The 27495-nt window shown below is 62.4% G+C and overlaps 1 protein-coding gene across 1 annotated transcript; it reads left to right on the forward strand.

The window, feature by feature from the left end:
* Window positions 1-2322: 2322 nt before the first annotated feature.
* Window positions 2323-26077, forward strand: FAH (fumarylacetoacetate hydrolase). The gene is made up of 14 exons (XM_080808981.1): window positions 2323-2505; window positions 6607-6717; window positions 7331-7452; window positions 7915-7964; window positions 10207-10297; window positions 12144-12241; window positions 12352-12404; window positions 14400-14499; window positions 15185-15315; window positions 16529-16604; window positions 17940-17986; window positions 19760-19861; window positions 20585-20702; window positions 25876-26077. Exons 1-14 carry the CDS (start codon window positions 2425-2427, stop codon window positions 25953-25955), a joined length of 1260 nt encoding a protein of 419 aa, XP_080665107.1. The 5' UTR covers window positions 2323-2424; the 3' UTR covers window positions 25956-26077.
* The last annotated feature ends 1418 nt before the right edge of the window (window positions 26078-27495 follow it).

Below are 27495 nucleotides of genomic sequence, written 5' to 3' on the forward strand. Positions count from 1 at the left end.
TGAAATGATTCCCAGCACGGGGTCCGCTGCCATCTCCGTCCCAGCACGAAGCTACCGGTCCTTGTTAGGCTGAGAACATTGAAGTTCTACTCTCTTGGCAACATTCAAGCATGCGATACAGTGTTATTAACTGTAACCACCAGACCTTCGAACTTAACATTTTTAATTATAGTATAGTTGACATACAATGTTATATTAGTTTCAGGAGTGAAACCTGGTGATTGCACAGCTATATACCATATATATGATCTACTAGATATATTGTACTACAATCCATACTACGACATGTATATTCATATATGTTTCGTTCTGTATGATTCTCAGGTGCTCCCCGAGGTCAGTGCGGTCGCCACCGGCCACTACAGCGATCGCAGTCTTAGTGACCATATCCCCTGTGCTTCGCTTTTCATCTCTGTGACTTTTTTCCTTTATAACTGGAAGTTGGTACCCCTTCATCCCCTTCACCTATGTCCTCTGCCTCCCTGCCCCCACCCTCCTCTGACCACCACCTGTTTGTTCTCTGCGTTGGTGAGTCCGCTCTTGTTTGTTTTGTTTCTTAGATTCCCTAGGTGTGAAATCATGTAGTATCTGTCTCTGTCTGACTTACTTCACTTAGCAGAACGCCCTCGAGGTCCATCCGCGTGCTTGTAAATGGCGGTCTCGTTCTTTTTAACTTTTTTGTGGCTGAGTAATATTCCTGTGTGTGTGTGTGTGTGTGTGTGTGTGTGTGTGTGTGTGTGTACAGCACATCTTTATCCATTCATGTGTGGATGGGCACTCGGCTTGGTTGCCTGTCTTGCTCAGTGTAAACAATGCTGCCGTGAATGCAGGGGTGCGTGACTCTTTTTGTATTAATTCATTAGCTTTTGACTAATGTAAAAATTCCAAGGCAAATCAACCCAAAGCCAGTGTTTTAAATACTACTTTGTTCCCTGATAAGTATTGTGCAACCGATATTTTTATAATTCTAACATTTTAAAAATTTTAACTCTTTTAAAAATAATTATATTATTATTTCTATTATCTTCTAAGAAATTTGCATTTATATTATAAACGTATTTTCAGTCAGTGATGATGACCCCCTTGCTCTTATAGTAGTGTTCTCTCCTCTTCTGATTGTCTTTTTCATAATGAAAAGCAAAACTCAGGACCAAAGGAGGGGCTAACAATCTGGTTGGACGTCCCTGGAGGGCAAAATTCTGGACTGGGGATGAACTCCCCGCCAGGCCTAACTGCACCATCCTCCCGGCCCCAGAGTGGGCACGGTTCTCGCCCTCTGTTGTGCAGAAGAGCAAACTGATGAGAGCAGAGTTGAACTTGCTCAGGCCTAAGCACTGCGTTTCCGGCCGAGGCCCACCTGCCATCCCCATCCGCTTGGCTGTGACCGCCTGCCCTGGACGGAGGGTGGGGATGTGCCTCCGCTGTCGTCTGTGTCCCTCTCTCCCGTCCTTCCTCCAACACAAGCACCTGTGTCCTGTGTGCCCGGCGCCACTTCTCAGATCCGCTGCAAGGAGCAGGAGCCATGGTCATCCACACTGCCCTGCGGAGGACAAAGCCCGCGTGGCAGAAGGCGCTTAAGTGGCTTGTCCGAGGTCAGCTTGTCGGAGTCGTTTTGAACTTAGAATGTGAAATAGCAGGTGAGTTACACTTTAGTCTTAACTCGCACTAGGTTCAGCCTTCCAGAGGCGCGCCGGTCCCTGTGGGCCGGAGCGGGAGTGTCGCAGCTGCCGGGTCCGCGGGACGCCGGCTGGACGGTCCCAGCCCGGGGCGGGGGAAGGTCACCGAGTCCGGGCCGCCAACCGGACTTCGCGGAGCCCAGGCGGGGGGGGGGGCTGGGTGCCGGGCTGGGGTCACCCGGGGCGAAGCCTCCAGTGCCAGGTTGGGGGCTGCTGTCGGTGGGACCTGGGGCCCGCAGCTGCACGCGTGTCCCCGGGGGGCGGGGCTCTGCGGGGAAGACTGTGCGGGGCGGCGAGGACCCGGGGCGTTCCGCAGAGGGGATTGCGTGCCCCCGGGCTCCGGGGCGGGAGCGGGCGCTGGAGGGGTGGCGGGGGCTCGGGAGGAGCCCCGGGGGCGGGGAGTGGAGCCCCGGGGGCGGGGGGTGGAGCCCCGGGGGCAGAGCGGCGGGGGGCTGGGGCGGGGTAGGGGGGGGCCAGAGGACGGAGGCACGGGGCGGGGCCGGGGGTGGAGTCGTGGAGCCCAGGGAGGAGAGCCAGGGGGGTGGAGCCTTGGTGCCACGGGGGCGGGGCGGGGTGGAGCTATGGGGTCGAGGGGGCGGGACCGCATTGGAGCTGTGGGGTCGCGGGGGCGGAGCCCCAGGGGGAGGAGCCGAGGGGCGGGGCCGGGGGTCGCGAGCGGAACCCCCGGGGCGCGATCCCGCCTGACCGAGCTGAGTGCAGCCGGCGACCCTGCTCACTACTGGCCAGCATGTCCTTCGTCGCGGTGGCCGAGGATTCGGACTTCCCCATCCACAACCTGCCCTACGGCGTCTTTTCCACTCCAGGCAACGTGAGCTGCTGCGCTCGGCCTCCGGGCGGGGACGGGAGGGTGCCCCCTCCGCTGGGACCCTCGCCCCAGTCCCGGAAACCTGTGGCCAGTGCCCAGCAGGCAGGACGCGGGTCTGTGGTTCCCCTGCTGGACGCGCCCCGCGGAGGCAGCCCCTTGCCCCAGGTCACTGAGGGCAGGAGGGAGTGAGAGGGGGCGGGTGGAGGCTTTGGGGTCTCTGGAGGAGCCTGTGGCGCCCAGCGTATGTGCGTCCGTATGTGGGTCCTGGTAACTTTCTGGATGGGCACATCATTGAGCCTCTGGGCCTCAGTTTGTGCGGGTGTGTGCGGGGATTAAATGAGGAAGGAGACAACCCGCAGCTGTCTCTCCCAGGCTAGCAGAGCAAGTGCGGTTGTTGTTTTGTAGGGTTGTTTTAAGATTTTAATTTTTTTGAGCGAGGGAGAGAGAGAGCAACGAGCTCCAGCAAGAGATCGAGCTGGGGGAGGAGCAGAGGGAGAGGAAAAAGCAGAGGCTCCGCTGATCAGGGAGCCTGGTGTGGGGCTCCACGAGCTGAAGGCAGATGCTTACCGACTGGGCCCCCCACCCCGGGTGCCCCAAAGTCCGGCCAGTGCTGCTGAGCGTGGAAGCCCCTGGTCTTACTGCTTTCTCGAGTCACTGCGGTTTGGTACCTGTGCCCCGAGACACTGTATTATGGCTGCTGTTCATCTCGCAGATTAGACCCTTAAACTAGGATCGGGGAAATGTTGAGGCCGTCAGCATTTTTAGTAGCTTAGACCGATGAGCCCTTTGCTGGCCTTGAGCTAGAAGATGTCAAGTTAATCTCCCTCCAGCTAGAGTACTTTGAGCTCGAGGGTGGACTCCCAGGCATTCCCTTGCTGATCAGAAGGAGGCCTATGGTCAGACAAAGGGGCTTTCACTTATCAGCAAATCTGTAAGAAAGTCCCGGGGGGGGGGGTCGTACAGCAGATTCCCTTGAATTTATTCAGGGTATGTTTTGCTCTGTAAACCACAGAAGCCCAGAATCTGCCGGCTCCCAGCAGTGTTCAGGAAATATTTGCTATCTGCACCCCTTCCCCCGGTGCAGACCTTTGACCCCAAGTGGCAGGCGGTCTGTGGGCCTGCCTGCAGCAAATGCCTTGGCCTACAAGAGGCCGTGTGTGGTTTCGCAATGGCCGGGCCTGAGCAAACATTGCAAGGCCCAGAAAGTTAACTCTCGGCCCCCTGGAGGGACAGGAATACAATGAGGCAGGTTAACCCTTGACCCATGTTAGCCAACCACACTCTGCCCAAGCTCTAGGGCAGGTGACTCCGGAGGACTCCAGGATGAACGGCCCTTGGAGGGTGGCTGGTGGCCTTTGGACCTGAGCCCCCGCTGTTGGCCAATTAGAATGTGCAGGGACAGCCACTGAAGAGGCCAGGACAGAGCCCCTTCCCACGGCCTCTGAAAAGCACGCTGCCCCTCGGGCATTCTGGAAGGCTCAGGGTGTCCTCCTGGGGCAGACTGCCTGAAGCTGTCCTGCCCGCAGTGGACTTTGCAGAGCCGCAGAGTCCCGGCTGCCTCTCCAGGCTGGTCTGCTCGCCAGCGCACAGACTCCCCTCCGCACGCCAGCGGCCAGCTCTTCGTAATTTGGGTGCAACCGTAGTGAATGAATCCTGTCATTCCTTCATTCATTCTCTCATTCAGGGAACACCTGAGAACCCCAACTCTGGGCCAGACTCTGGGAGGGGGTCAGGGATCAAAGACACGAGACACCCTCCAGCCACCTCGAGGTGCTTGGGTTTTGGTAGAACGCGGGAGGCTTTGTCTGTGAAGGTGGAAATGATGGCCTTGGTGATGGGGATGCCGCCCGTGGTGGTCTGCAGCCCATGGCTGAGTGGTTAGACTCCCTGTAGTCTGGTCCTGCCTCTGCCTGCTGGCCCTCTGCTGTCCCAGCCACACTTCAGTTTCTGGAACATTCTAAGAGCATCTTTCTGCCTCAGGACCTTAGCAGGTATTGTCTCTTCTGTCTGGAATACTGTTCCTTCTGCCCTCTGCGGGTCTACTTCCCTCTCCCTCTTCAGGCCTCGGCCTCAGTGTCACCTGATCGAGCTCCCTGTTGCCCCCCCAGCCAAACCTATAGCCCGTGCCTTTGCTTCGGGATGGTTGGCGCCCAGCCTTCCCCGGTCCTTAGTGCTTGAGTGAACTTTGTGTCCTCCTGGTGTGGAGGCGAAGCTTCATAATTGTTTTTGTCTGAATGGATGTCGGCCCTGTGGCTTCAAGATAAGAGATTTACAGGTATTAATTGAACTCCGACAGCAAACCCGCCATTACGTTATTGTGCCCATTTCATGGAGGGGGACACTGAGGCTCTGAACGGGTAAGAACCCTGCCGCAGGTCTCACAGCCAGTAAGAAGCGGAACTGCGGCTGGACCCCACGAGGGAGAGCTTCCCAACCCCGTGCTTCTTTGTCTTCGTCAGCCTGGGTGCGGGGTAAAGCTTTCCTCTCAACGCGGTCTGTCGGAGAGAACCTGGAGGCAATGCACGTGCTTTCTCTCACCGTCGGACCGGCGGACTCCCTCTTCCCAATTTGTCTCCCTCACGTTAGGCAGGGGACCCTGGGCCCTGAGAGGACTAGGGAGCCATCCCGAGGGACAGGACGGTGAGTGACAGAGCGGTGGGGACTCTGGTTCTGGATCCTGGCCAGGAGCCCCTTCCCATCCAGCGCTGAAGAGTTCAACTCTCTGCATTTAATTGTTTTTAGTTTTTATTTTTAAAAAGATTTCCTTTTTAAGCAATCTCCACACCCAACGTGGGTATTGAACTCACAAGCCCGAGATCAAGAGTCACAAGCTCTACTGACGAAGCTGGCCAGGTGCCTCCTTCCCTGGCATTTAAAGTAGACAGACCCCTGTTTTGGGGGGCCCTCAGGTCCCAGCTGGGCGCACAACAGCCGCTGTGGGCTCGGCTCACAGCTGGGGAAACTGGCCCCGCGCTCGTCACGAGGTCTCGGAGGTGGCTCTGGCATTGGCCCCTCCCTACCTTCAACGGGCCTGGGGCCACGGTCAGAACGTGTCTCCAGGGTCTTCCCTGCACACCCCATGGCGGTGGGGGGCGGCCACGGGGTCCAGGAGCTCATCCATCGTGTGCGTTGCCATTTACCAAAGGGGGAGGCCGGGGCCCGAGGGGTCGGGAGTGCCGCCGGGAAGGAGTAGCCAGGCCCCCAGGCAGGGCTGGGTCATGGTGTGGCTGTCGTCCGCCCCAGTCCCAGGGCCTGACGGGTACCAGGAGATGGCCACCTCCTCGAATCCTGCTGAAATGAGCAGCCAGTGGGGAGAAGGCCAGCCTGTCATCCCACCTCCAGGCTCTCCAGAGCTGAAACGGCAGAGCCGATCACCCGGGAGAGCTGGGAGCTCGGCTCCGGACAGGGCTCCTGGTGGTTGGGTCTCTGGTTCCTCGTTGACCAGCAAAGCTCAGGGTCCTAGAGCAAGGGCCAGGACTCAGAGCTGAAGCTGGGATTTTATGTCGGGGCCCACATGTTCTCAGCACCTTGGCTTTGTGGCCCCTCATGACCTGAGCTCCGTCCCATTTGAGCCGGAGCGGGCCTCATTTATCCAAGCTCCTGGCCCTCAGCCCCGTGCCTGGGGCACTCTGCTCTGCTGTGCAAAGAAATTCCCCCAAGGGGGGGGGGGCTCAGTTAATCCCGAGAAATAATCCCACTGCTCAGGGAGGTGGTGAGCCCCTCATCACCAGAATCGTTCAAGCAGTACCTGAGGAACTTCTCTGGGGACTTGCCTCCGTCAGGGGCTTGGACGAGGGCTCTTGCGCCTTCCCCTCTCCGAGGGGTGTTGGATTTATTTCCCAGTCAGTGAACATGGATTCTTTCCTTGTCCCGGACGCAGAGAGGGTCCCGGTCCTGCCCGGGCAGAGATCCCTGGGGCAGTTCAGTCCACAGGGAGGCAAAGGGAGTTGGGGTCAGCCGCTAAGGACCCAGTTCCTCAGTCCCTCTCCTTAGAGGGCCATCTAGAGGGCGGACCCGCGGGCTCCTAACAAGCCAGATTTTTCGGATAAAGAATCAAGCCTGCCAAGGCCTTTCCCGGCGCTGACCACACCGTCTCCCTTCCAGCCAAGGCCGAGGATCGGCGTGGCCATTGGCGACCAGATCCTGGACCTCAGTGTCATTAAGCACCTCTTCACGGGGCCTGTCCTCTCCAAACACCAGGATGTCTTCGATCAGGTAGGACACTGACGCGGCGTGTCTGCTGCATTTGTTGCAAATGGCACCAGCCGGGAGTCAGCCTAAAGTCCATGTCCCTGTGGGATGGACGTGACTTTACGGCCACGGAAATGGTCAGGTGCTGCGACGTCCATCCGTTCCGTGGGTCAGGAAGGAGGACGGTGTTTATCGAGCGCGTCCCATATGCGGAAAGCTCCACACACGTCTCCCGTCCCGTCCTCACAGACACCCTCTGGCCCAGGGCTCGGAAATGAGCCACGATTCTCCCATGTCACATGGCTACTAGTATGGGAGCCCCGGGACCACGGTGCTGCTGCTCTCACGGCCCCAGGGCTGAGAACCGCCCAGCGTAGGGGGCGGTGTGCGTGGGGACTGAGCCCCCGCAGATGGAGGCTGTGCTTCTGGGGCAGGAACGCAGCCACCTTCGGCGGTCCCCAGCAGCACCCCGCACTGTGGCTCCCAGGCTTTGCCGATCGTGTGCAAACCTGGGGTGGGGGGGAACACTTTCCCCCGGGCCAGAGAGAAAGTCCTGGCTGTGTGAGGGCCCCGAAGGCGGCCAGCCCCTCTCCCCAGCCTCTCCCATGGGCCGTCTGCCCTCTCTCTCCCCGTGCAGCCCACCCTCAACAGCTTCATGGGCCTGGGCCAGGCTGCCTGGAGGGAGGCGAGAGCGTTCTTGCAGAACCTGCTGTCCGCCAGCCACGCCAGGCTCCGAGACGACACGGAGCTTCGGAGACGGTGAGGGGCACGCGGACGTGACGTGGGCAGGCGGGGAGGAGGGGACAGTGCGGTCACGGCCATTGTGAGCCACCGCTGCATGCCGGCAGTGGGGCTCTGGGCCCGCTGGGAGGCCCCACGTGCCTGGACTGGAGGCTCCCGGCTGGGTCCGGCCCACTCCTGCATCAGCACCTTCCGTGTCCGTGCGTGGCTTTCAGAGAGGGAATAATTTGGCTCGTTTTCTAGAGAGGAGGCACCGTGGCTCTCATGGGCCCATGCCCTCCCCAGGGAGGCCTGCTGCAGCCTGCTCGGATCCAGGCCGGCTTGGGGTGCTCGCCAGAGAGCAAGAGCAGGATTCCCCGGCTGGTTTGGTCTGAGCCTGCAGTGGACGGCCAGAGCAGGGACCCCCCTCCCCTTTTGCGCCTGACCTTGAAGGCCCTGATTCTCGCACTTGACCTTGAAGGCCCTGATTCTGTGTTGCAGGGCGTTCACTGCCCAGGCTTCAGCTGTGATGCACCTGCCGGCCGCCATAGGTACGTAGGGTCCCTGCACCCGAAGCCGCTCAGTGGGCCGGGACGGCTGGAGGGCTGCCTGGCGGGGCTGGGGATGGGGCGGGGTCAGGACTCTACCCCTTCACAGACCCAGGCTAGTCTGAAAGCCAGAGCCCTCGCGGGGGGTTGCCGGCTGCTGGAATCTGCAGTTAGCCCTGGCTCCCTTGACAGCGGATCGCTCTGTCCTCGAAGCCACAGGACGTGCTCCCAGCTCATCTGGGAGTCTGAGTCGGGGGTCTGAGGAAAGAGGGTCCTGGAGGACCCCGTCTGAGCCCCCGGCAGGGGGTCTGGTGGAAGTTTCAGCGGCGAGTTGCCCTTGTGCAGACTCTCTTGGCTGAAGCGGAGGGCGGCCCTGCACCCTCTGGGTGCTGCACGTGCCCCGGTTCCGGGCTTCGGGAACCCAGGACGGTGGGGCCCCGGCAGGCCTTGTGCTGTGCCTGCCCCGTTTGTCCCTGCAGCCTGCGTCCTCGCCCAGCCTCCGGGGGCTGTCCTGGTGGAGAACGTCCTTGCGAAGGACCGGTCCGTGCGTCAGGCCTTACCCCATCCTAGTTGTGCGGGTGAAAGCCGCTGACGCGGGCCGAGCCCAGTGCTCTGGTCAGGCCGCCTACCTCCCCCCTCCGCAGCCGCCGCTTCCTTCCAAGGGCTCTCCTCCTCCTGCCGCCTGTGTTGCTGCTTCGGACAGCTTCTGTGGGGGCAAGTCCCCGCCCCCCGTGAGGACGCAGCTTGCGGGACGGCTGCAGCCCGGCCCCCGCCGCTCCTGAGACACCAGCCCTCGGCCCTGCGCCCACGCCCGGCGCCCGCCGTCTCTCTAGTCCCAGCTCTTCTAGAGGCTTCCCGGGACGGCCTCACGCTGTGCACGCGCCTTCGTGTCCATCCCAGCATCACCCTTACTCTTTCCCTGTGTTTCTCGTAGACTTTGTTTTTTGTTAAGGAGAAACGAGCTTTTAGGTAAGGCGGTCTTATAGAAATGTGTTTGAATTGGGGTAAAATACACATAACACACAAGTTACTAACTGAGCGACGTTGGAGTGAACCGTTCAGTGGCATCGCGCACACGACCCCGTCCCGCCTGTTAGTGGGGCTTTTGGAACTGTTGGAATGTCTGCCGAGAGCCGCGGTGACCCCCGCGGGGACAAGGGAGCACGTCTCTTTAGGGCCTATTATATGTGCCGGGATCGGGACAAGTACTTATTTCTGTATTTATTTGCCAAAGATTCTATTTTTTTTTTTAAAAAGATTTTATTTATTTATTTGTCAGAGAGAGAGAGCACAGGCAGACAGAGAGGCAGGCAGAGGCAGAGGGAGAAGCAGGCTCCCTGCTGAGCAAGGAGCCCGATGTGGGACTCGATCCCAGGACCCTGGGATCATGACCTGAGCCGAAGGCAGAGGCTTAACCCACTGAGCCACCCAGGCGTCCCCCAAAGATTCTATTTTTAAGTAATCTTTACCCCCCAACGTGGGGCTTGAACTCACAGCCCTGAGATCAAGAGTCATACCCGTCCCCTCCCCGAGCCAGTCCGACACCCACCATGATAACTCACTTTGTCATTTCGTGCCCTGTAGGGTGGGACCTGGGTGTGACCTTTCTTGTTTTTGGTTATGGATTTCTCCCCAAGAATCCCTCAGCTGTTACCTCTGGGGTCGGACTGTGAAAGCAGTGCACCCCCTTCTCTACCTCCGGCCCGTAGAACCTGTGTCCTCCTCCTCCCCCTCCTCCTCCTCCTCCCCCTCCTCCCCCTCCTCCCCCTCCTCCCCCTCCTCCCCCTCCTCCCCCTCCTCCCCCTCCTCCCCCTCCTCCCCCTCCTCTCCCTCCTCTCCCTCCTCCCCCCGCCTCCCTCCTGGAGCGATCCTGCCAGCGAGAGTGGGGGAAAGGTCCTCACAGTATTGCTGGGGTTTGGGCCCAGACAAGCAGGGAGCAGGTGCAGCTCAAGCAGAGGCGTGGGGAGCAGAGCCCTGGGCCGCGAGCGGTGAGGCGGGAAGCCCCGGGAAGGGGAGGGTGTCCGTGGTCTCTTTCAGTCTCGGCTCCTTGTTCCTCCTGCTTCAGAGCAAACCGTGAGTGAGGCCCATTTGTGCGGCATCTGGGGCCGGGCTTTGGACGGCGAGGCCGGGGGTGTGCTCCCGGAACCCGGCGTGGCCGAGACGCCCGGTGGTCCCGTCTCTGAGACCGACCCTCCCTGTGCCAGGCAGCCGGCCACCACGGGGCCCTCTCGTGTCTCCCCTGCAGGTGACTACACGGACTTCTACTCGTCCCGGCAGCACGCCACCAACGTGGGGATCATGTTCCGCGGCAAGGAGAACGCGCTGATGCCCAACTGGTGTGTCGGGGCCCAGGGCGCACCCAGCGCACAGCCGGCCTTTCCCCTCCCGCCAGCCCATTTTCCCAGGGTCAAGAAACCAGGGTGGGGTGGGGGACCCCCATGCCTGGGACCCACCATGTCCCACCTCCGAGGGACCGCCCCTCTGTCCTCCAGGCCCCTTCGTCCAGAGAACAGGGGCCGGAGTTCCGTCCCCGAGCATGTGTGGCCCTTCTAGGCTCCTTCCTTCGTAAGCTGTGGATCACGGCTCCGTGGGCCCGCCTCGCCCCAGCCTTCTCCGTGCCTGGAACTTTCTCAGGCGCACCCATGCTCTTTACCCAAGTGTGGTCGGCCCACAGCGTGAGCCGAGTTCATTTCCGGGATCCGCATGGGGGCTGCTGGGGTCTCCGAGGCTGGGACCACCGTTAGCCCGTTTCGTGGGGCGAAAGCAGGCTGAGGAGGGTGCGCTTGCCCGAGGACAGACAGGGCCAGGGGCGGCTCCTGACTCCCAGGTCAAGGCCACACCCCACTGGGAACAGGAAGCCGGATGCTGTGTGGTCCCCTGGAGTGGCGGGGGACGTCCATTGGAATTGAGATGAGGGAGGAGGAGGGACCTAGACAGCAGGTTCATGACCCAGAGATGTGCGGCAGCGAGGCCAAGGCCGCAGCGCAGGGCGGGCGAGTCCGGGGCGGACGGGGCTCTGCGGTGCAGGCTCCGGGCCGAGTGGGGCAGCCGGGCCGTGTCCGCCCGCAGGGGAGAGCCAGCGGGCTTCTCTCTGGTGTTGGAGGTGAGGTGGCCCACGGCTGTGCCCTTCTCACTCTGCACGTGTCCTTTACCACACAGGGTGTGGGTGCGCCCACCCCTCCCCCAGGGGCCAGACTCTCGCCCGTTTTCCACATTCTCCCGCACACGTTCTGGGCTTCTCCCCGCCGGCTTCCCCCTGCGGTCCCTGCTCTCTCATTAGTCTGCAGGAATGTTCTGCAGGTCATAGACACGGACCCCTCGCTTCGGAGCAGGGTAAATGCTTCCTCCCAGCGCGGCGTCCTCTTACTCTGCTGTCTTTCCCCCCACGGAAGCTTTACACTCCCGTGAAGTTGAACACGTCCATCATCTTTTTAAATGACATTCGCTTTCCTGCCATCCCGAGGCTTTATCCAGCCCAAGGACTTGGGAGATAGTCTGCTTTGCTCTGCGCACCTCCTGGAGCCTTACCTGGCACAGGTCTAGACGTGCGGCCCACCTGGAATGTCCCTGTCCGCGCGGTTCTGTCCTGTGGTCCTGGTTCTGCTTCCTGCACAGCCGCACGACTGGGCGAAACCAGTGGCTTCTGACGACAGACGTGGAGCCCTTGGGGCTCTGGGGGCCGGGGCCCGGGGCCCGGGGCCGAGGTTGTGGCCGGGCTGTGCTCCCTGCAGAGCCCTCAGGGGACAGTCTGTGCCTTTGCTTCTCCAGCCCTGGGAGGCTGCAGCTGACCTCCAGAACTTTCTCATCTGGGACAGCTGAGTCCCCGTGAAGCACTAGCTCGCGGGGCCCCCTCCCCGGCTCCGGGTGCCACCACTCCCCACGATGGCTCCAAAGCGGACTCGTGCCAGCCTTTCCGAGCCGGGCAGCACGGTGTCGCCGCGGAACCCCCAAGTCAGGGCGGGGGCCAGCCCCTCCTCCCGCGTTTGTGCTCGTGGGTGGTTCCCGTGCATGGCATGTGTAGACCACACTTTGCTTATCCCTTGGCCCTTGGGTGGACGCTTGGGACGACTTTTGGGTTTTGGAACCACGTGTGTGTGTGTGCACTCCTTTTTGTTTCTAATTCTGGAAACTGTCGGAATCTCTTCTTTGGCGTGTAACGGTCGGCCTCCCCCTCCCCCTCAGGCTGCACGTTCCCGTGGGCTACCACGGCCGCGCCTCCTCCGTCGTGGTGTCCGGCACCCCGATCCGCAGGCCCATGGGCCAGATGAGCCCCGATGACTGTAAGTGGCCCCAGCGCCCGGGCCTCCCTGGTGCCCGCTCCGTGTGCCCACGCGGCCGGTTCCACGGGCCCGGCCCCCACCACAGCCTCTCTCTCCTGCCGCCCTTCCAGCTAAGCCGCCCGTCTATGGTGCCTGCAGGCTCTTAGACTTGGAGCTGGAGATGGTAAGCCGGGCCTCGGTCTCTGTGCGGGTGTCCCACCACAGCAGCGCTCCCCGGGAGGGCCACCCGGGGTCCTTTCCCTGCCTCCGTGTTTCTGAACTTGCTATGGGGTGGCCGGTAACGTCCCCCACAGTACCCGCGGGGCTCGCAGGGCTCACGGGCGGACACGCACCAAGTGAGGGAATCGGAGTGCTGGGCGGGGCGTAGCCGGTGCTCGGGTGTTCTGTTCCTGAGTCACCAGCGGACGCTGGACAAGGTGTCCTTGGACAGAGACATGCAGGGAACAGGGGTCGGGAGTGCTTGGCCGAGGCAGGCCCCGTACCTCCGCAGGAGCCAGGCGTCTGCACCCGCTAGTCCCGCCTGTGTGTTCTGTACGGACAGACTCTCTGTGACGGGGTTGCCCGTCCCAGTCCCCCACCCCCCCGCCCCAACCACCCGGCTGCTGAGCTCGGGCCCATGTAATGTCAGGACTGGCTGTTTCAGGCCTGCAGGTTTTAAATTAAGCTTTTTATTTGAGACACTTGTAGAATGACTCTCAGTTGTAAGAAATAACACGGAGAGCTCCCGAGCACCCTGCACACGCTCTCCCCCGGGGGTCGCGTCCCGCACAGCGGCGCCTACCGTCGTCTCCGCCCCAGGACGCTGGCATTCACCCCCGAGCACCCCCCACACTGCAGGGCTGTGCACTCTAGCAGGGGCGCTGAAGTCTGGGACGTCCCCACGGCGCGGGGACAAAGACAGTGACGGGAGGAGCTGGACCAGGCGGGAAGACTCTGGCGCAGCTCTGTGGGCAGCGAGAGGGCGAGGAGCGGAGCCCGGTGGGCGCGCGCGGGCAGGCAGGCGGCAGGGAATTCCCACCTCCCCACCGTCGGTACCCGTGGTTTCCGGTGGCGTCCCGGGGACCTGAGTGTCCGCTGACGGCAGGTGGAGGAGAAGGGGTTGTGGGGCCGCCTGGTGGGGCTGTGGGAAGCCAGGGCTGGCTGGAGGCAGGCTGGATCCCTGTCCCTCCGGTCGTGCCCTGTGATTCTCAACGGGTACCACCCAGAAGCGGGACGCGTGGGCACTTCCCTATAGCAAGGCCTCCCCAGCCGGCGCTCTGCTTCCTGCAGCGAGGGTGCCCCACGGACCCCGAGAGGAGGTGGGCCGGCCCGGTGACGCCGGAGTGGCGGGGGGGCGGTCTGAGGGGGCCTGCAGGCCGCCGCCCCGCCTGTGTTGGTCCTGTTGGGGGTGGACACCAGGCCGAGCGGTGTGCGGAGAGACGGTGTGGGGTGGGGAGCACGGACGATCCACACTCGGGGGTGGTAAGATTCTACAGAAATTGGTGCCCCTGGTTTTTTAAATTTTTAAATCTTGATTGAAAGATTTGCCGTGTTAAACACTGTCACAGAACAAATCAAACTGACAGGTTTTGCCAATGTCACAGGCGGTTCTGTGTGTGTCTGACCGCTGTTTCCCCCATTTCTCCCTGTGATGATGTCTCGGGCTTCTGCTGGCTTCCCAGCACCGTGTCGGTGACGTCTCTGCAGAGGGGGAGGGTGGCGGGGTGGGGGCAGTGGGGGATGCCCTCTCTGGCCCTCCTGGCTGCGTTACGGAGGCAGGCTTCTGATTTTTTGTGACACAAGTACACACCCCGAGATTTCTGTCCCCCATAAGCCCGGCATAGCTGTCATGCAGAAATGCCTGTCGTTGTGCGCCATAGCTGAAATGCAACCTGTGGGGTGGGTGCAGATGTGCAGGGGAAGGGGCACAGCGGCCTGGGGCTTGCTGGGGGTGGGGGAGCGGGGCAGTCACAGGGTCCACGGAGGTCAGGAGGCCGTGGGTGGTCCCCACTCTCCCAGGGAGAGTCCGCTCAAGCACATTCATGACTTAGAAATGCAATGGATTCATAGCCTAGCTGGGTCCCCGGTGGCAGTCCCGGTCCCTGGCCCGGGTTGGAGATGCCTGACTCTGCCCTCCAGGCCAGTGCCCCCACTCTGATCAACGTCTCCCCCGCGTCAGGCTTTCTTTGTAGGCCCTGGGAACAACTTTGGAGAGCCGATCCCCATTTCCAGGGCCCACGAGCACATTTTTGGAATGGTCCTTATGAACGACTGGAGTGGTAATTACTGGGGAGTGCGCGTCCTGAGGTCGGGCTCCCTGTGCGCGCCCTGCTCCGGCTGAAGACTGGGTGCCAGGGCCGTGTCTCAGCAGCCGTGGGTGGTTTCGGGGTCTGGGGCTGGCCAGAGGTGGGGAGCGTGGCTCGGGTGTCACGCAGACGTCTCGGCTCTGAGTCCCGGGCCTGTTACCGCCCTGCTCTGATCTCCAGTGTTCCTGGAAGCTGACCGGGGACGAGGCTGACGTTTGCGAGTACCTCTGTGCCCAACCCCCACCGGGTGCTGGGACCCCGTGTGCCCCCGTTCACAGGGAGGGGCCGGGGCTCAGAGGCTATAGTTAGTCGCTGAGCAGAGATTTCAGACGAAAGCAGCTCGTTGTTGCAGCAACTCCTGACCCCTGTGCCGAGTGTCTGAGTTCCCGGGGAGCATCTCCTCCCTCCCACCCCCACTTACCCCCAGGGAAGGATGAGCGTCTGGCCCCTTCCTGGGGGGATGCCGGCCTGCCCCTTCTCTTTGCTGTAATCTGGCACAGTGACCTCAAAGGACCTCTGTCCTTGGCCCTGAACGCTGTTGCCCGTGGTTCCCGTGGTCCCGGGCAGCCTGGCCAGGGTCAGGGCTCTGTCCGGTGCTCCTCGGTGGAGGGGAGGACAGAGACTTGGGGCGAGGCCCTGCTCGGCCCTTCTTTTGCAGCTCGGGACATTCAGAAGTGGGAGTATGTCCCTCTTGGGCCGTTCCTCGGGAAGAGTTTTGGAACCACCATCTCCCCGTGGGTGGTGCCCATGGAGGCCCTCATGCCGTTCGTCGTGCCCAACCCGGAGCAGGTAGGTGTAGGCTCTGCGGGAAGCCGCACCCGAGGGGCCTCTGCGTCGCCGGCTGCTTGCCCACCAGCCGTCCACACTGTGGGCATCTGTAGCCAAGCTCAGTGCCCCCCATGTGCCCACGTGCTGGGGGGGCCCCTTGCTGTGACCCCAGGCAGGCCTGGCACCAAGCATTCTGCCTGTGCTTTCCCCGCTCCCCGCACAGCTCTTGGGGGAAAACACAGAATTCGGCACGCTTCGGAGTCCTCGGAGGCCAGGTGGCAGGGAGAGAAGGGGTCCTGCCCATGCCACCACCTTGCACAACTTCGCCAAATTCCTCTCTGTGTGGTGGCGGCCCCTGGAGCCCAACTTGTAGAATGCAGCCTGGAGCCCGCCTGGGTCCTGGTCTCAGCCCCACTTTCCAGGCCTCCTGCCTTGTGACCTCTCCTGCCTGGACACTTGGCAGCCCCCCGCCCCTCCCCAGCGCTCTGTCCCCCTGCCTCCCATGTCTCCCCGAGGCCTGGATGCTCTCAGCCCTCTGCTGTCCCCCCAACTCCCTCCTGGGGCGCCGGCACCCACACTGCCCTCCCGCACTCGCATGTGTTGCGTTCAAAGCTTGGAGCCCCCTGCGAGCTGATTCCTCATGAAGCAGCCCCCCTCTCGCCTCTCGCATCCCTCCCGCCCCTCTCCTGTCCGCCTTCCTGGGAGCCGGCCCTTCCCAACATGTCTCCGCGGGGCCTGTTACTTATTTGAAGTTTTCCTTTAAAGCAGTTCCCGTTTTTATACTCAATGTATTTAGAAAAGGAAGGGTTTTTTGTTTGTTTTTGCTTTATATCCCTGCCTGTGTCACTAGCCAGCAAGTTAATCATAAAAAGAAACCCGTAACTGTTACAGTTGCCCCAAATTACTCCTGCGTTGCGTGTCCGGGGACACTGCGGTGGGTGGCCGTGTGGACTCCGTGGCCTGGCCGTGGGGCTGCCTCCACAGGGCCTGGTCCCTGGCTTTCTGGGGCTTCTCTGGTCTGACCCCTGTGCCCTTGAGCTGTGGGTGGTCCTCCCCCGGCTTCTTTCCTGAGCCTGGACTGTGAGACCACCCTGGTCCCTGCTGTGTGTGGGGTCTCCTGCCGGGGGGACTGGGGGGGCCCCATGCTGGGGGAGCAGGTGCTGGTACACTGTGGGGGCCCCCCCAGGCTGGCACCATCTGTCAGCAGCCCCTGTGCTGTGCTCTGCCCTCATAGGACCCCAAGCCTCTCCCATATCTGCGCCACGACCGGCCCTACACGTTCGACATCAGCCTCTCTGTCGCCCTGAAAGGTACTGCCGTGGAGTCGGGGGGTGTGTCCAAGGCCTCTGTGGGCTCAGGTGACCGTGCGCCATTGCCCGATTGCTCCTGAGTTCCTGGAGGGCGGGGACAGGGCAGGTAGAGGACAGCACCTGCTGCGGGGGGTCCTGCAAAGGGAGGAGAGGGGTGGGATACCCTGTGCTCAGAGGACACCACAGGGGCCCGCAGGACTTCAGCGACCTGTCACTGCCAGACGGCACGGAGTCGGGTCCTCCCGCCTCTGCCCGAGTCCCCTCGCCGCCCGCCAGCCAGGACCCGCCCAGCCTCCGCACACAACCCACGCTCCGTCCCGGGCCTGTTGGAAAGCCTGGCCCTGCTCTCTGGGGCCGCACAACGGTCCCCCACACCCCACCCTGGGTCGGCTCCCAAAGCGTCGCAGGTGGGGCCTACGTGCGCTGGAGGCTCTTCGTAGAACATCAGTGTCAGGAGCGGGCCCTGAAGGCGTGGCTCGGGCCCACCCCGCCCCGCCCCTGCTCAGCTCTGGGGCTCTGCCTCTGCAGGCCGCGGCTGAGTCTGTCTGCCCCAGGGTGCCCTCTGTCCTTCCATGTTACACCGTGGGAAGACGAGGCTCAGAGAGGACAAGGGGTTCACCCCAAGTCACTTCGGGGGCTACTGGCCAGGCTGAGAGGAAAAGCTGGTGTCCTTGGATCTAGGCTGGTCTCTTCCGACCCATCGACCTGCTCTGGGGCCCATTTCTGTCTTAGGTTCATCTGTCTGCCTAGAAACACCCACGGGAATGCCCAGTGGGGGGAGGGATGACTGTCAAGGAGGCGCAGGGTCCAGAGACATAGAAAGATCTAGAGGGGGAGGACTGAGTTCAGGGATGGCTTCCAAGACCCCGTCCCTGCCCCAGTCCTGAATGTGCTGTTCTCATGGCTCCAGTTGGGATCTGGGTGACAGCTGTGGCCTGGGCAGGCATGGGGACCCTGACCTGACCTCGGCCAAAGAGCACACCTGTCCTGTGCACTCTCGGAGGGGAGGCCAGGGCCAAGGTTTCTGAGGGAGTGAAGGGTTTTCCTAGGCGTGAGCCCGGCTGAGGAACAGAGCCGCAGTGGCTTGGGGTCCCAGCCTGGTTCATCAATCCTGCTGATGTACATCGTGAGCCTGGCGCTGCCCGTCGGTGGGAGAGGCAGACGGCCTCCGACCTGCACACAGTGTCCCGGCGCTCGCCTCCGGGCAGGTCCCTGCTCCGATGTGCTGTGAGCTGCCTGTTTCATGGGCCACAGAACCACTTACCTTACAAGTGGTCCCCCTCCCCGATCCATGGAGTCACATCCCCTTGTCAACGCTGCTCGTGTTTCCAACAGGAGAAGGAATGAGCCGGGCAGCCACTGTGTGCAAGTCCAATTTTAAGGTGAGCTTTGAAGACTGCTTCTTGGAAGGGTGGGAGGTGGGGTCGTCCTTCCGGGAAGGAACCGGAGGCCTGCATCCATGCTGTGATACGGTGACGGCTCCGCGCATGGGCCCGGAGCTTCTGTGGCCCTGTTCCTTCCCAAAGAGACCACGAGGCCACAGAGACCCCTCCAGATGCAGGCCGTGTGGACATGACTGGTGATTTCCTTGGGGGAGCGATCGATGTTCATGTAAGGGTCTATGGGCTTCTTCTGTCCTGGCGGGGAACGGATCGATCCGAGTGACTTACACCTGCTTTAACCGAGCTTCTCATCGAAGCAGAACACACACACAGGAAAACGTACAAATTCACAGAGTCAACATCCCTGTGTGGCCAGCAGCCGGGCTGGGGGACGGGAGATTTGCAGGCCCTCCACTGCCCCCTGCCACCCCCCTCCAGTCATGTCGTCGTCACCCCCTCCCCCTGCAAGGGGACCTTTCTCCGGACTTGTGTGGCCGTGCGTGAGCTCGGTCTGCTGTTCAGTTTTATGGAAGTGGAGGGTACAGCGCGCGCTCTCTTCCCTCCGGCTTCCCTTGCTCCCGAGTTGCGGCCGTGCGGTTGGGCCGGGCGGCTGGTCCTCGTGGCGCTGCCGTCCGCTGTGGTCCGTTATTGTAGGTCCACCGGACTTTCTGTCTCCGGAGACGGTCCAGCACCGGTTCTCCGCTCCATGCTTGGTGGACGCGTGCGTTGTTTTCCTCTGGGGCGAGGACAGACTCCCTGGGAACAATCCAGTACAGATATGGGTGTGCGTGGGCACTTTCCGGTGGGGTGTGTCCAGGAGCGCCGCCGCCGGCTCGCAGAGCCCGTAGGTGTCTACACTCAGGCGCGGTCCCCAGGAGCTCGAGCCCGCCCGCACGCCCCCTGCAGCCCGTCCCCTCCGGGCGGCCGTTCGCTGCTCGTCCTGCCCGGTGGGGCTGCCCTGCACCTTGGCCCTCGAGCTGCTCCAAGTTCTGAGCGAGGCGTTTGCGTCTCGCTAGGGAGTCACACAGCTGGGCACCTTTTCATGGGTTTCCCCAACATGTGAGCATTCTCTGAGCCACAGAGTCCTGCCCCCTCTAGTCTCCCTTCTAACGGGACATTGTTCTGGGCTCCTTAGGCAGCTCAGAAATCAGGGGGCAGGAGCCCGTCCCAAGTTCTCCTGCATCTGGACGTGTGGTTCCAGGAGCAGCAGATCTCGGCGGCTGTGGGCTCGGAGAGGCGTGGGCGGGCCCTGCATCTGGGCCTCTGGACGGCCCCGTGGATCTCGGCCCTCTTCCCCAGGCGGAGCCCCCCTCTTGTTCCTTCGTTCCCGGGCCCGCCTGACATCCTGCTGGCTCCGGGCTTCAGAGCCAGGGAGATTGGGTAGACACGGAGTATGGGGCGGGGGTAGGCAGAGAAGCCTCTGCTTGTTGAGGCCCGAAAGCACGCCAGCTCGGGACCCCAGGGTATTCACAGGGCAGCAGGCAGGTGGGCAGGTTGTGGACTGAGCATCTGAGCAGGGAGAAGGTCGGCCTTCTTGGAGAAGGCGGGCTGGGGACGCCTGAGGGAGCAGGGGAGCTGAGGCCAGGGCACAGCCAGGATCGGGGGGAGGGGGAACCCCGGGAGGACAGCTTGTGGTTGTTGTGAGTGACCGGGGCGAGCTGGCTGGGGCACCGGGAGAGAGCCCGGGGGAGGCCGTCGTCACGGGTGCTGTGCAAGCCGCCAACCAGGAGGCTGGGGTGAGCCACCTCCCTGTCCCCGTGTCCCTCCCCCCAGCACATGTATTGGACAATGCTCCAGCAGCTGACCCACCACACCGTCAACGGCTGCAACCTGCGCCCCGGGGACCTGCTGGCTTCTGGAACCATCAGCGGGCCGGTGAGTCTCTGAGCCTTGGGCGCTGCCCGCGTAGACAGCCTACTCTGCACACAGACCTGAGGCCCTGAGCACGTCCTGCGGAAGGGGCTTCCCCCCAACCCCGGGGCCGCATCTTAAAACTCCTCCTTCGACAGCTTTGTCTGGGGTGGGGTGCATGAGGGGTTTGCTTGCCAGGTGCTGACCTAGAGACACTGTCAGGGTGGGAGGCCGCCTCTACTTGGGGGACAGAGTGACACATGGGGGGAGTCAGGGAGTGGCCGTAGCGTCTGGCCGTAACCTGCTCACGTGCACCCTCCCGGGATGAGACGGCCCCTCTGCGATTGCCCCAGGCCCCCCGTGCCACCGTGAGCCCACGGAAGAGTCGTAGAACCTTGGGGGATGGTGCCTGTGCCTGTCGCTTCCTGCCGGGTCCTGACCGCAGCCTGCGGGTCGATGGGAAATCTCTTCCCAGTGGGAGGGCGTTGGGCATGGCAGCATCTGGGTTCGCTCGCTGCAGCCCCGGGGCGGGCGGAGGCCTGGGCGCCCTGTTCCAGCGCTGCCCGAATTCCGAACAATGCCAGCAGGGCACAGGGCAGAGGTCCCACCGAGGCAGGGTCTTTGAGGGGCACAGCACCCCATCCCCGCCCGGGGCTCCTCGACTTTGCCAGGCGTCTGCTCTGTCCCTGACACGCTCGTCAAGATGTAAGTACATATGAGGCTTCTCTCCCCTTTGCTGGGACGAAGGAGCCGGAGAGCTTCGGCTCCCTGCTGGAGCTGTCGTGGAGGGGGACGAAGACCATCGAGCTGGGGGACGGACACACCAGGAAGTTTCTGCTGGACGGCGACGAAGTCATCATAACAGGTGAGGACAGCCCGGCCTCGCGGCTCTGTGCGTCTCCCCCTCGCCTGCGGGCCCTGTTCTGGCCGCGCTGTGCTCCGGGCGGCCCGGAAACCCTCCGTCCGATCTCGTCCCCGCTCTGGCTTTCCCAGGCCGTGTCTCCTTCTCGTGACCTTCCCCCCAACCTCGGCCACTGGGGACTTTAAACCTCAGACCCCGGGACCGGAAAGACCCCGGGAGTCCCACTCTGCCTCCCTTCCTCCTGAGCAGAACTGGGGAGCAGCGGCAGGCCCCCGCGGGGCTCTGGGCTTTGCCGTGCCGGGACCCCGTGTCCCGTGACCGGGCTGAGCTAGGCCGCTCTGCCCGCCGGATGTTATCACTCGAGGGGAAGGCCCCGCGATGGCCAGCAGCACCCCGAGTGCACCCCAGGTCCCACTGGCGGTGTGACCCTCACTGGGTCATTGACCCTCCTGGACTCCACTGCCTCGTCTTTACTTATGTATTTTTTATAAGATTTCATGTGTCTGTTGGAGAGAGAGCATGAGAGGGAGGAGGGTCAGAGGGGGAAGCAGGCTCCCCACGGAGCAGAGAGCCCCACGCCCGGCTGGATCCCAGGACCCGGGGATCATGACCTGAGCCGAAGGCAGACGTTGAATGACTGAGCCCCCCAGGCACCCCTGTTCCTTTGTTCTCGCACAGCTGCTGTGAGGCCTGTTCTGGGGTTCTGGTCATGAGTAAGACAAACGCAGGGTCCGGTCTTTAGGAGCCCCTGGCAGGGTTAAATCGCTCGCCGGGGGCCTCGCTGCCAGCAGGCGCTGGGACTGAGGTCCCCGCGCGGCAGCTCTTGCCGGGACCCGACTCCCAAGCCCTTGTTTTCCTCCCCAGCATCGTGCATCTCTCCAGACCCGTGTGAGAACACTCGCGTGCGGGTCCGTGCGCACCCCCAGTGCTCGTGCGCACACCCTGAGCTGAGCGTCACACTGTCGCCCTACTTCCTTGGCCCCGTCCTCGGGCCGCTGTCCTCTGTGGGCCACCCCCGACCCCATTCTGTGGGTACAGGGTGCTGAGCGGCCTTTCAAAGCCTCATGGCCCCTCTGTGCGGCTGCCCGCCCCACGCCACCCTTCCGTGCCGGGACTGCCACATCTGTCCTGCCGTTGGAGACCGGCCTCAGGTCTGCGCTCCCGCCCCCCATCTGCTCCGGGCCGCCTCCTGGCTCCCTGGGGCCTCTTGCTTCCGGTGTGCACCTGCCGCCTCTCTGATGCTGCCCCGCATTTGGGGGAGCCCCATCGGACACCTGCGTGCCTGTGGGCTCCCATCTCACTCAGCCCCGGTCGTGCCCTTAAGACACCGAATTCCGGTTAATTGCGTGAGTGTCCGGCTGGACTAGCAGCCTGGATTCCTTCCTCGGGCTGCTGTCACAGACGGCCACACACCCGCTGGCTTAAAACAACAGAAATTCACTCTCTCCCAGTTCCAGGGCGCAGAAGTCTGAAACCCAAGTGTCGGCAGGGCGCCCTCCTTCCAGTGGCTCTCGGGGAGAGCCCGCTTCCGCCTCGGCTGCCTGCTGGTGGCTCCCGGTGTCCCCCCGTGGCCACATCCCCCCGGCCTCTCCCGCCGTCCTCACCCGGATTCTTCCACGGCTGCCCGTCTTGGTGGCGCACTCGCAATGGCTTTTAGGGCCCGCCGGGGTCATCCCCACATCCAGGACCCTAACTTACTCACGCTTGCAAGAAGTGAGGTATGAGGGCGCGGTCAGGGCTCCAGAGCCGAGCGCCCGAGTTCTTCAGGGCCGTCGGTCAGCCGATCGCACGGTGCTGCCAGGGCCGGCGGCGGCCCCACGTGTCTCTGCAGACTGACTGTGTGTGGACACACAGTGGGAGTCGTGTGTTGTTGCTTGAGTAAGCGAGGCGGAGCTGGTAGAGAAGGTGCAGGCAGAGCTCGGCCCTCACCATCCCCATAGCCCCGTCACGGCCTGACTCCAGCTCCGCCGAGGTTTGCTGAGAACCTGCTGGGGACAACCCTGTCGTAGCGCGCATGCCGCCCTGACTCCGTCCTACACTCGCGGGAGCCCCCGGCCCAGGACTCGTTGCCCTGGTTTATAGAGCAAAGAGCTCAGGTTGACAGCAGGTGGGTTGCTTGCTGGGATCACGCTTGGGGGAAGCTGGGGTGCAGCTCCGGTCCTCTCTGTGGCCGTGGTCCTCTCCATGGCCGTGGTCCTGTCTGTGGCCGTGGTCCTGTCCGTGGCCGTGGTCCTGTCTGTGGCCGTGGTCCTGTCCGTGGCCGTGGTCCTGTCTGTGGCCGTGGTCCTGTCCGTGGCCGTGGTCCTGTCTGTGGCCAGTTCTATCTCCAGGGTTTCTTTGCTGCTTCTGGACCCATTGCAGGCCCTTGGCTCCCCTTTAGCGTCTAGAGCACCAAGCCCGAAACGTTTTCTGGAGTTCTGGGTGGGGAGGGAGAGGGGATGGGAGAGGAGGGGATGGCAGCTTCAGGTCCCTGTCCCTGCCCCGGGGCCCGCACCTAGCCATCAGGCAGCGGCCCAGGCCAGGGGCCCCTGTGGCGGTGGGAGGGTCTCGGCCCCCATCGGTGCAGCCGCACCACTCCCTTGCAGCCCCGCAGCTCAGGCTGTGCGTCTGTTTTCTCTCCGCTCTTGCTCCGCGGCTCCCCCAGCCCCCGTGAGCGCCGCCGACGGTGTCCATCCTCGTGCTCCCTCTGTGGCCCACTTTTGGGCGGGGAGGCCTCCTCCGTCTACGGACCGTGTCCCCCGTTCTTCCCCCCGTGTCTCCGCCCCCACAGCCCAGTCCTCTGCAGGATTTCCTTTTTTCTGGTGTTGATACAGACTCTTCCCTGGTATCTATTACCTTGGACCGTTTCCCCAGGAACATAGGGAAGGAGAACGTGATGTGTGGAATCAGCCCCATCCTGAGCCCGACGCTCTCGGGGGCAATCTCGACGTCAGACGCAGAGCTGCACGAGGAACGCAGCAGCGCGGTGGTTTAGGGGGCGCGGGCCGCGTGCCAGGAGCCGCGTGTTCCCCGCACGCATCGCCACCTGGGCTCCCGCGGTGCCATTATTCTGGTTTACAGATAAGGCCTCGGAGGTCCCGGGTGGTCAAGGACTTGGACCAGAGCCACACGGTTTGCAGGTGGCCATCCCAGAATGCAGCCAGTGGCCTTGGGACACAAAGCCCACCACTGTCGCCCCCCCAAAGGTCGCGACCCGCCCCCATCTGCTTTCCGAGGTCGTTTCCTGTGGTTTGGTTCAATGCCGTGATGCGGTTGGGCCCTCCCGATGCTCCAGCAGCAGAGAAACCCCTGACTTCAGGCCTGGCGCTGCTCCCTGAGGCTGGTCCCATGCCCTCCGGGCTCTGCTTTGGGGGGACAGTGTGTGCCTGGAGGTGCCGGCAGGAGCGGCCTTCTGGGAAGCTGGGGGACCGGGCTGCATCATGGATTCGCACCCCCGTTGGTGGGACGGAGCGGCGAGTGGGCGCAGCTCAGTGTCCAGGGAGGGCTGGGGAGGTCAGGACACGCGGCTCATATTCTAGAGAAGGGGGGGTATGCTTTCACTTTTGCTCTCAGAGTTGGTGGCGGCAGGGGAGAGGCAGGGGAGCTGGCTCTGACCTCTTGGGTCCCTCTACCCCTGCATGGACACACCTGTCCCAGCTTCTCCTCTCTAGACCCAGGAGCAGCATCCTGGGGGCTTGGGGACGCTCTGGGGTCCCTCCCCGGCCGGGTGTGGCTCCTTTTGTCCTCTGGGCCCATGGGCTCAGCCAGGACAGCTCTGCCCTCGGGACATCCCACAGGTCCGCAGATAACCTTGGTTGTCATGAGCGGGAGTCTGAGATGCCGCTGAGCGTCCCATCGTGCACAGCCAGCCTCGCTAGTGGGTGACATCCGGCCCAAGCTGTCACCAGCACTGTGGGGGAGAACCCATCTCGGCCACCTGCTGTGGAGTGTGCGGTGGGGAGGGTGTGGCCGGCCTTGCCCACGGGGACAGCTGGTGGGGAAGGGAGATGATGGAGTCGTGGGTCTGTGTCCAGGAGGTGGGTGGTGCCCTCGTGGGACCAGGGCAGGGGCCATGTGATGGACTGAGTCAGGGAGGAGGACAGGCATCAGTTCCTGCGGCTCGCCAGGAGGAAGGCCCTTGGCAGAGGCTGCCGTTCTGACTTGGTCGCTTTGATGTTTATGTTTTCTCATGGGTGCTGGACCCTTGTCTCCTCGTATCCCAACCAGGCACCAGAAGGCACAGCCCCAGACTTGGGGTCTCCTCCAGCAGGTGGGGGTGTCTGGCGGTGGGTTTGTGTGACTCAAGGTCATGGCCAGCCCCTGCGGGAGCCCCTGGCGCCACCCCCTCACCTGCTCTGGCCTCCAGGAGGCCCAGGGCCTGGGGGGAGGCGATGCAGGCTGAGTGGCCTGGGCCGAGGCCTGACCGTCCTAAGTCTGGGCATTTCCGCCTGCCTTCTCTCTGGGGCCGCCACAGCTGTAGCTGTCATGTCTCGCCGGAAACTCCTCTGTGAGCCGCAGTGGCCTCAGAATCAGGCTGAGTCCTTAACACGGCTCGTCAGGGCTCCCTGTAGGCAGCCTCTCTGGGGCTCACGCGGCGGCTTCGTGGGACCAAGGCAGCACATGCGCCCCTCGCCTGGGGCTCTGTGCCCGCGCAACTTTGTTCCCACGGTGGTGAGCTCTCACCCACCCTTCAAATCCCAGCTCAGATGCTCCCTCCTTCCTGCTCCCGGCTCCTCCACGCCGGCCTCTCGGAACCGTGCACACCGCGCCCTCTACTCCCATCTAGTCGGGCCTCCCCGCTCTCCAGATCCCCCCGCCCCCGCCTTCCCCTCATCCTGTAGAAGTGGCATCGGAGGCTGAAGCCCACATTGGTTGAACATCAGGCGTCTGTGGGACTCAGGCAGTGTGGCCTCTGGTGAATTCGCAGACCTGGGCTTTGAACCCAAGCCCCCTTGGGGGAGGGGTGACCCCCGTCAGGAAAGCCGCGGAGCCCGTGCTTCCGAGGGCCCCTGATGGCAGGGCGTGCCTGGAGTGCCTCTCGGTGCCCCCGTGGCTCTGCTCGGCTTTTGGGGACAGTAGTTCTTCTGTTGAAAATATGTGTTTGTCGTTCCTGCGTCGGGCCCAGCGGACTGGGCTCGGGCTGTGCTTCCCCCGAGCCCGGCAGTCTCGTGGCTAACCCTGTCCTTCTCCGTCCCAGGACACTGCCAGGGGGACGGGTACCGCATCGGCTTTGGCCAGTGTGCCGGGAGAGTGCTGCCCGCCCTCTCGCCCGCGTGATCATCTCTGCGTTGCTGGACATGAGGAGCTCCCCACCCTGTCTGGGCGTCAGCGGCCGTCTGTGGGGCTGTGGGCCTGGTGCTTCGTGCAGGGGTGAATAAAGCCCGTGTGCCCGGCCTTCACACTCTGTGCCTGTGCTGTTGTGGTGTGTGAGCGCCACTCGTGCCCTTGATCTGCTCCGGAGGGTTCTTGAGAGACACTCGTCTGTTTCCTCATTCTCGAGTGACGCGCATCCACGTCCTTCCCATCACACATCCCCTGGAGTATGGAAGAGAGTGGCGCCTGCGCTGGTTAGCGTCCTCAGAGGAACAGAAACGGGATGTGTGTGTGTGTGTGTGCGTGCGCGTGTGTGTGCGCGTGTGCGCGCGCGCGTGTGTGTGTGCGTGTATGTGTGTGTATGTGTGTGTATGTGTGTGTGCGTGTATGTGTGTGTATGTGTGTGTGTGCGCGTGCGTGTGTGTATGTGTGTGCGTGTGTGTGCGTGTGTATGTGTGTGTATGTGTGTGCGCGCGCGTGCGTGCGTGCATGTGTGTGCGCGTGCGTGCGTGCGTGTGTATGTGTGTATGTGTATGTGTGTGTATGTATGTGTATGTGTGTATGTGTATGTGTGTGCGCATGTGTGTGTGTGCGTGTGCATGTGTGTGCGTGTGTGTGTGTGTGCATGTGTATGTATGTGTATGTGTGTGTATGTGTGCGTGTGTATGTGTGTATGCGTGTATGTGTGCGTGTGCGTGTGTATGTGCGTGTGCATGTGTGTGTGCGTGTGTATGTGTGTGCGCGTGTATGTGTGCGTGTGCATGTGTGTGCGCGTGTGCGTGTGCATGTGTGTGTGCGTGTGCGTGTGTATGTGTGTGCGTGTGTATGTGTGTGCGCGTGTGTGTGTGTGTGTGTGTGTGCGTGCGCGCGTGTGTACAGGGATGTGGCTCGTGTGATTGTGGAGGCTGACACATCCACAGTTCGCAGGGTGGGCCGGGAGGTTGGAGACCCAGTGAAGACTTTGAAGGTGGTGTGGAGCGGAATTCCCTGCTCCTCTGGGGAGATGGGGCCTTTGTCTCACAAGGCCTTCAACTGATTAGACGAGGCCCACCCACATTATGGAAGGTTTTACTTAAAAGTCCACTCACTCAAATGCTAATCTCACCTGAAAAACGCCTCCGTAGCAACATCTAGACCAATGTTGGACCAAACATGTGGGTATCATGGCCCAGCCAACTCGACACAGCACCCCATAAACCCAGTATTCCCTGGGGGCTCACTCATGAGGGTACATGAGGTAAGGACTTGGTCCACGGGCTCTGCAGCTGTCTCAGCACATTGTAAGCCTCGGGCAGAGGCTTACACAACTCCCGGTTGTGGACACACACGCCTGAACTTGGAGAGACCAGAAAGGGGGCTGGTGGCTTGCTTTGCTTCCCTTGTAAGCCCACAAGAATCAGGAGAGTGAGCCCTACCCGCGGCAGACGGGCAGCCCCAGACCCAGCTGGGTTCCTGGTCCACGGTGACTTCTCTTGAGATGACGGACCTCACAGCAGAGCCTGGG

Source organism: Martes martes (genome assembly GCF_963455335.1).
Source record: "Martes martes genome assembly, chromosome: 7".
Classification (NCBI taxonomy): domain Eukaryota; kingdom Metazoa; phylum Chordata; class Mammalia; order Carnivora; family Mustelidae; genus Martes; species Martes martes.

What these genes read in the sequence shown, in the direction of transcription:
- FAH (XM_080808981.1), top strand. Translation starts at nt 2,425, where the DNA reads ATGTCCTTCGTCGCGGTGGCCGAGGATTCGGACTTCCCCATCCACAAC. An exon ending in TCTTTTCCACTCCAGGCAAC is followed by an intron (nt 2,506 to 6,606) that starts GTGAGCTGCTGC and finishes TCTCCCTTCCAG; the next exon opens with CCAAGGCCGAGGATCGGCGT. An exon ending in CCTCTCTGTCGCCCTGAAAG is followed by an intron (nt 16,605 to 17,939) that starts GTACTGCCGTGG and finishes TGTTTCCAACAG; the next exon opens with GAGAAGGAATGAGCCGGGCA.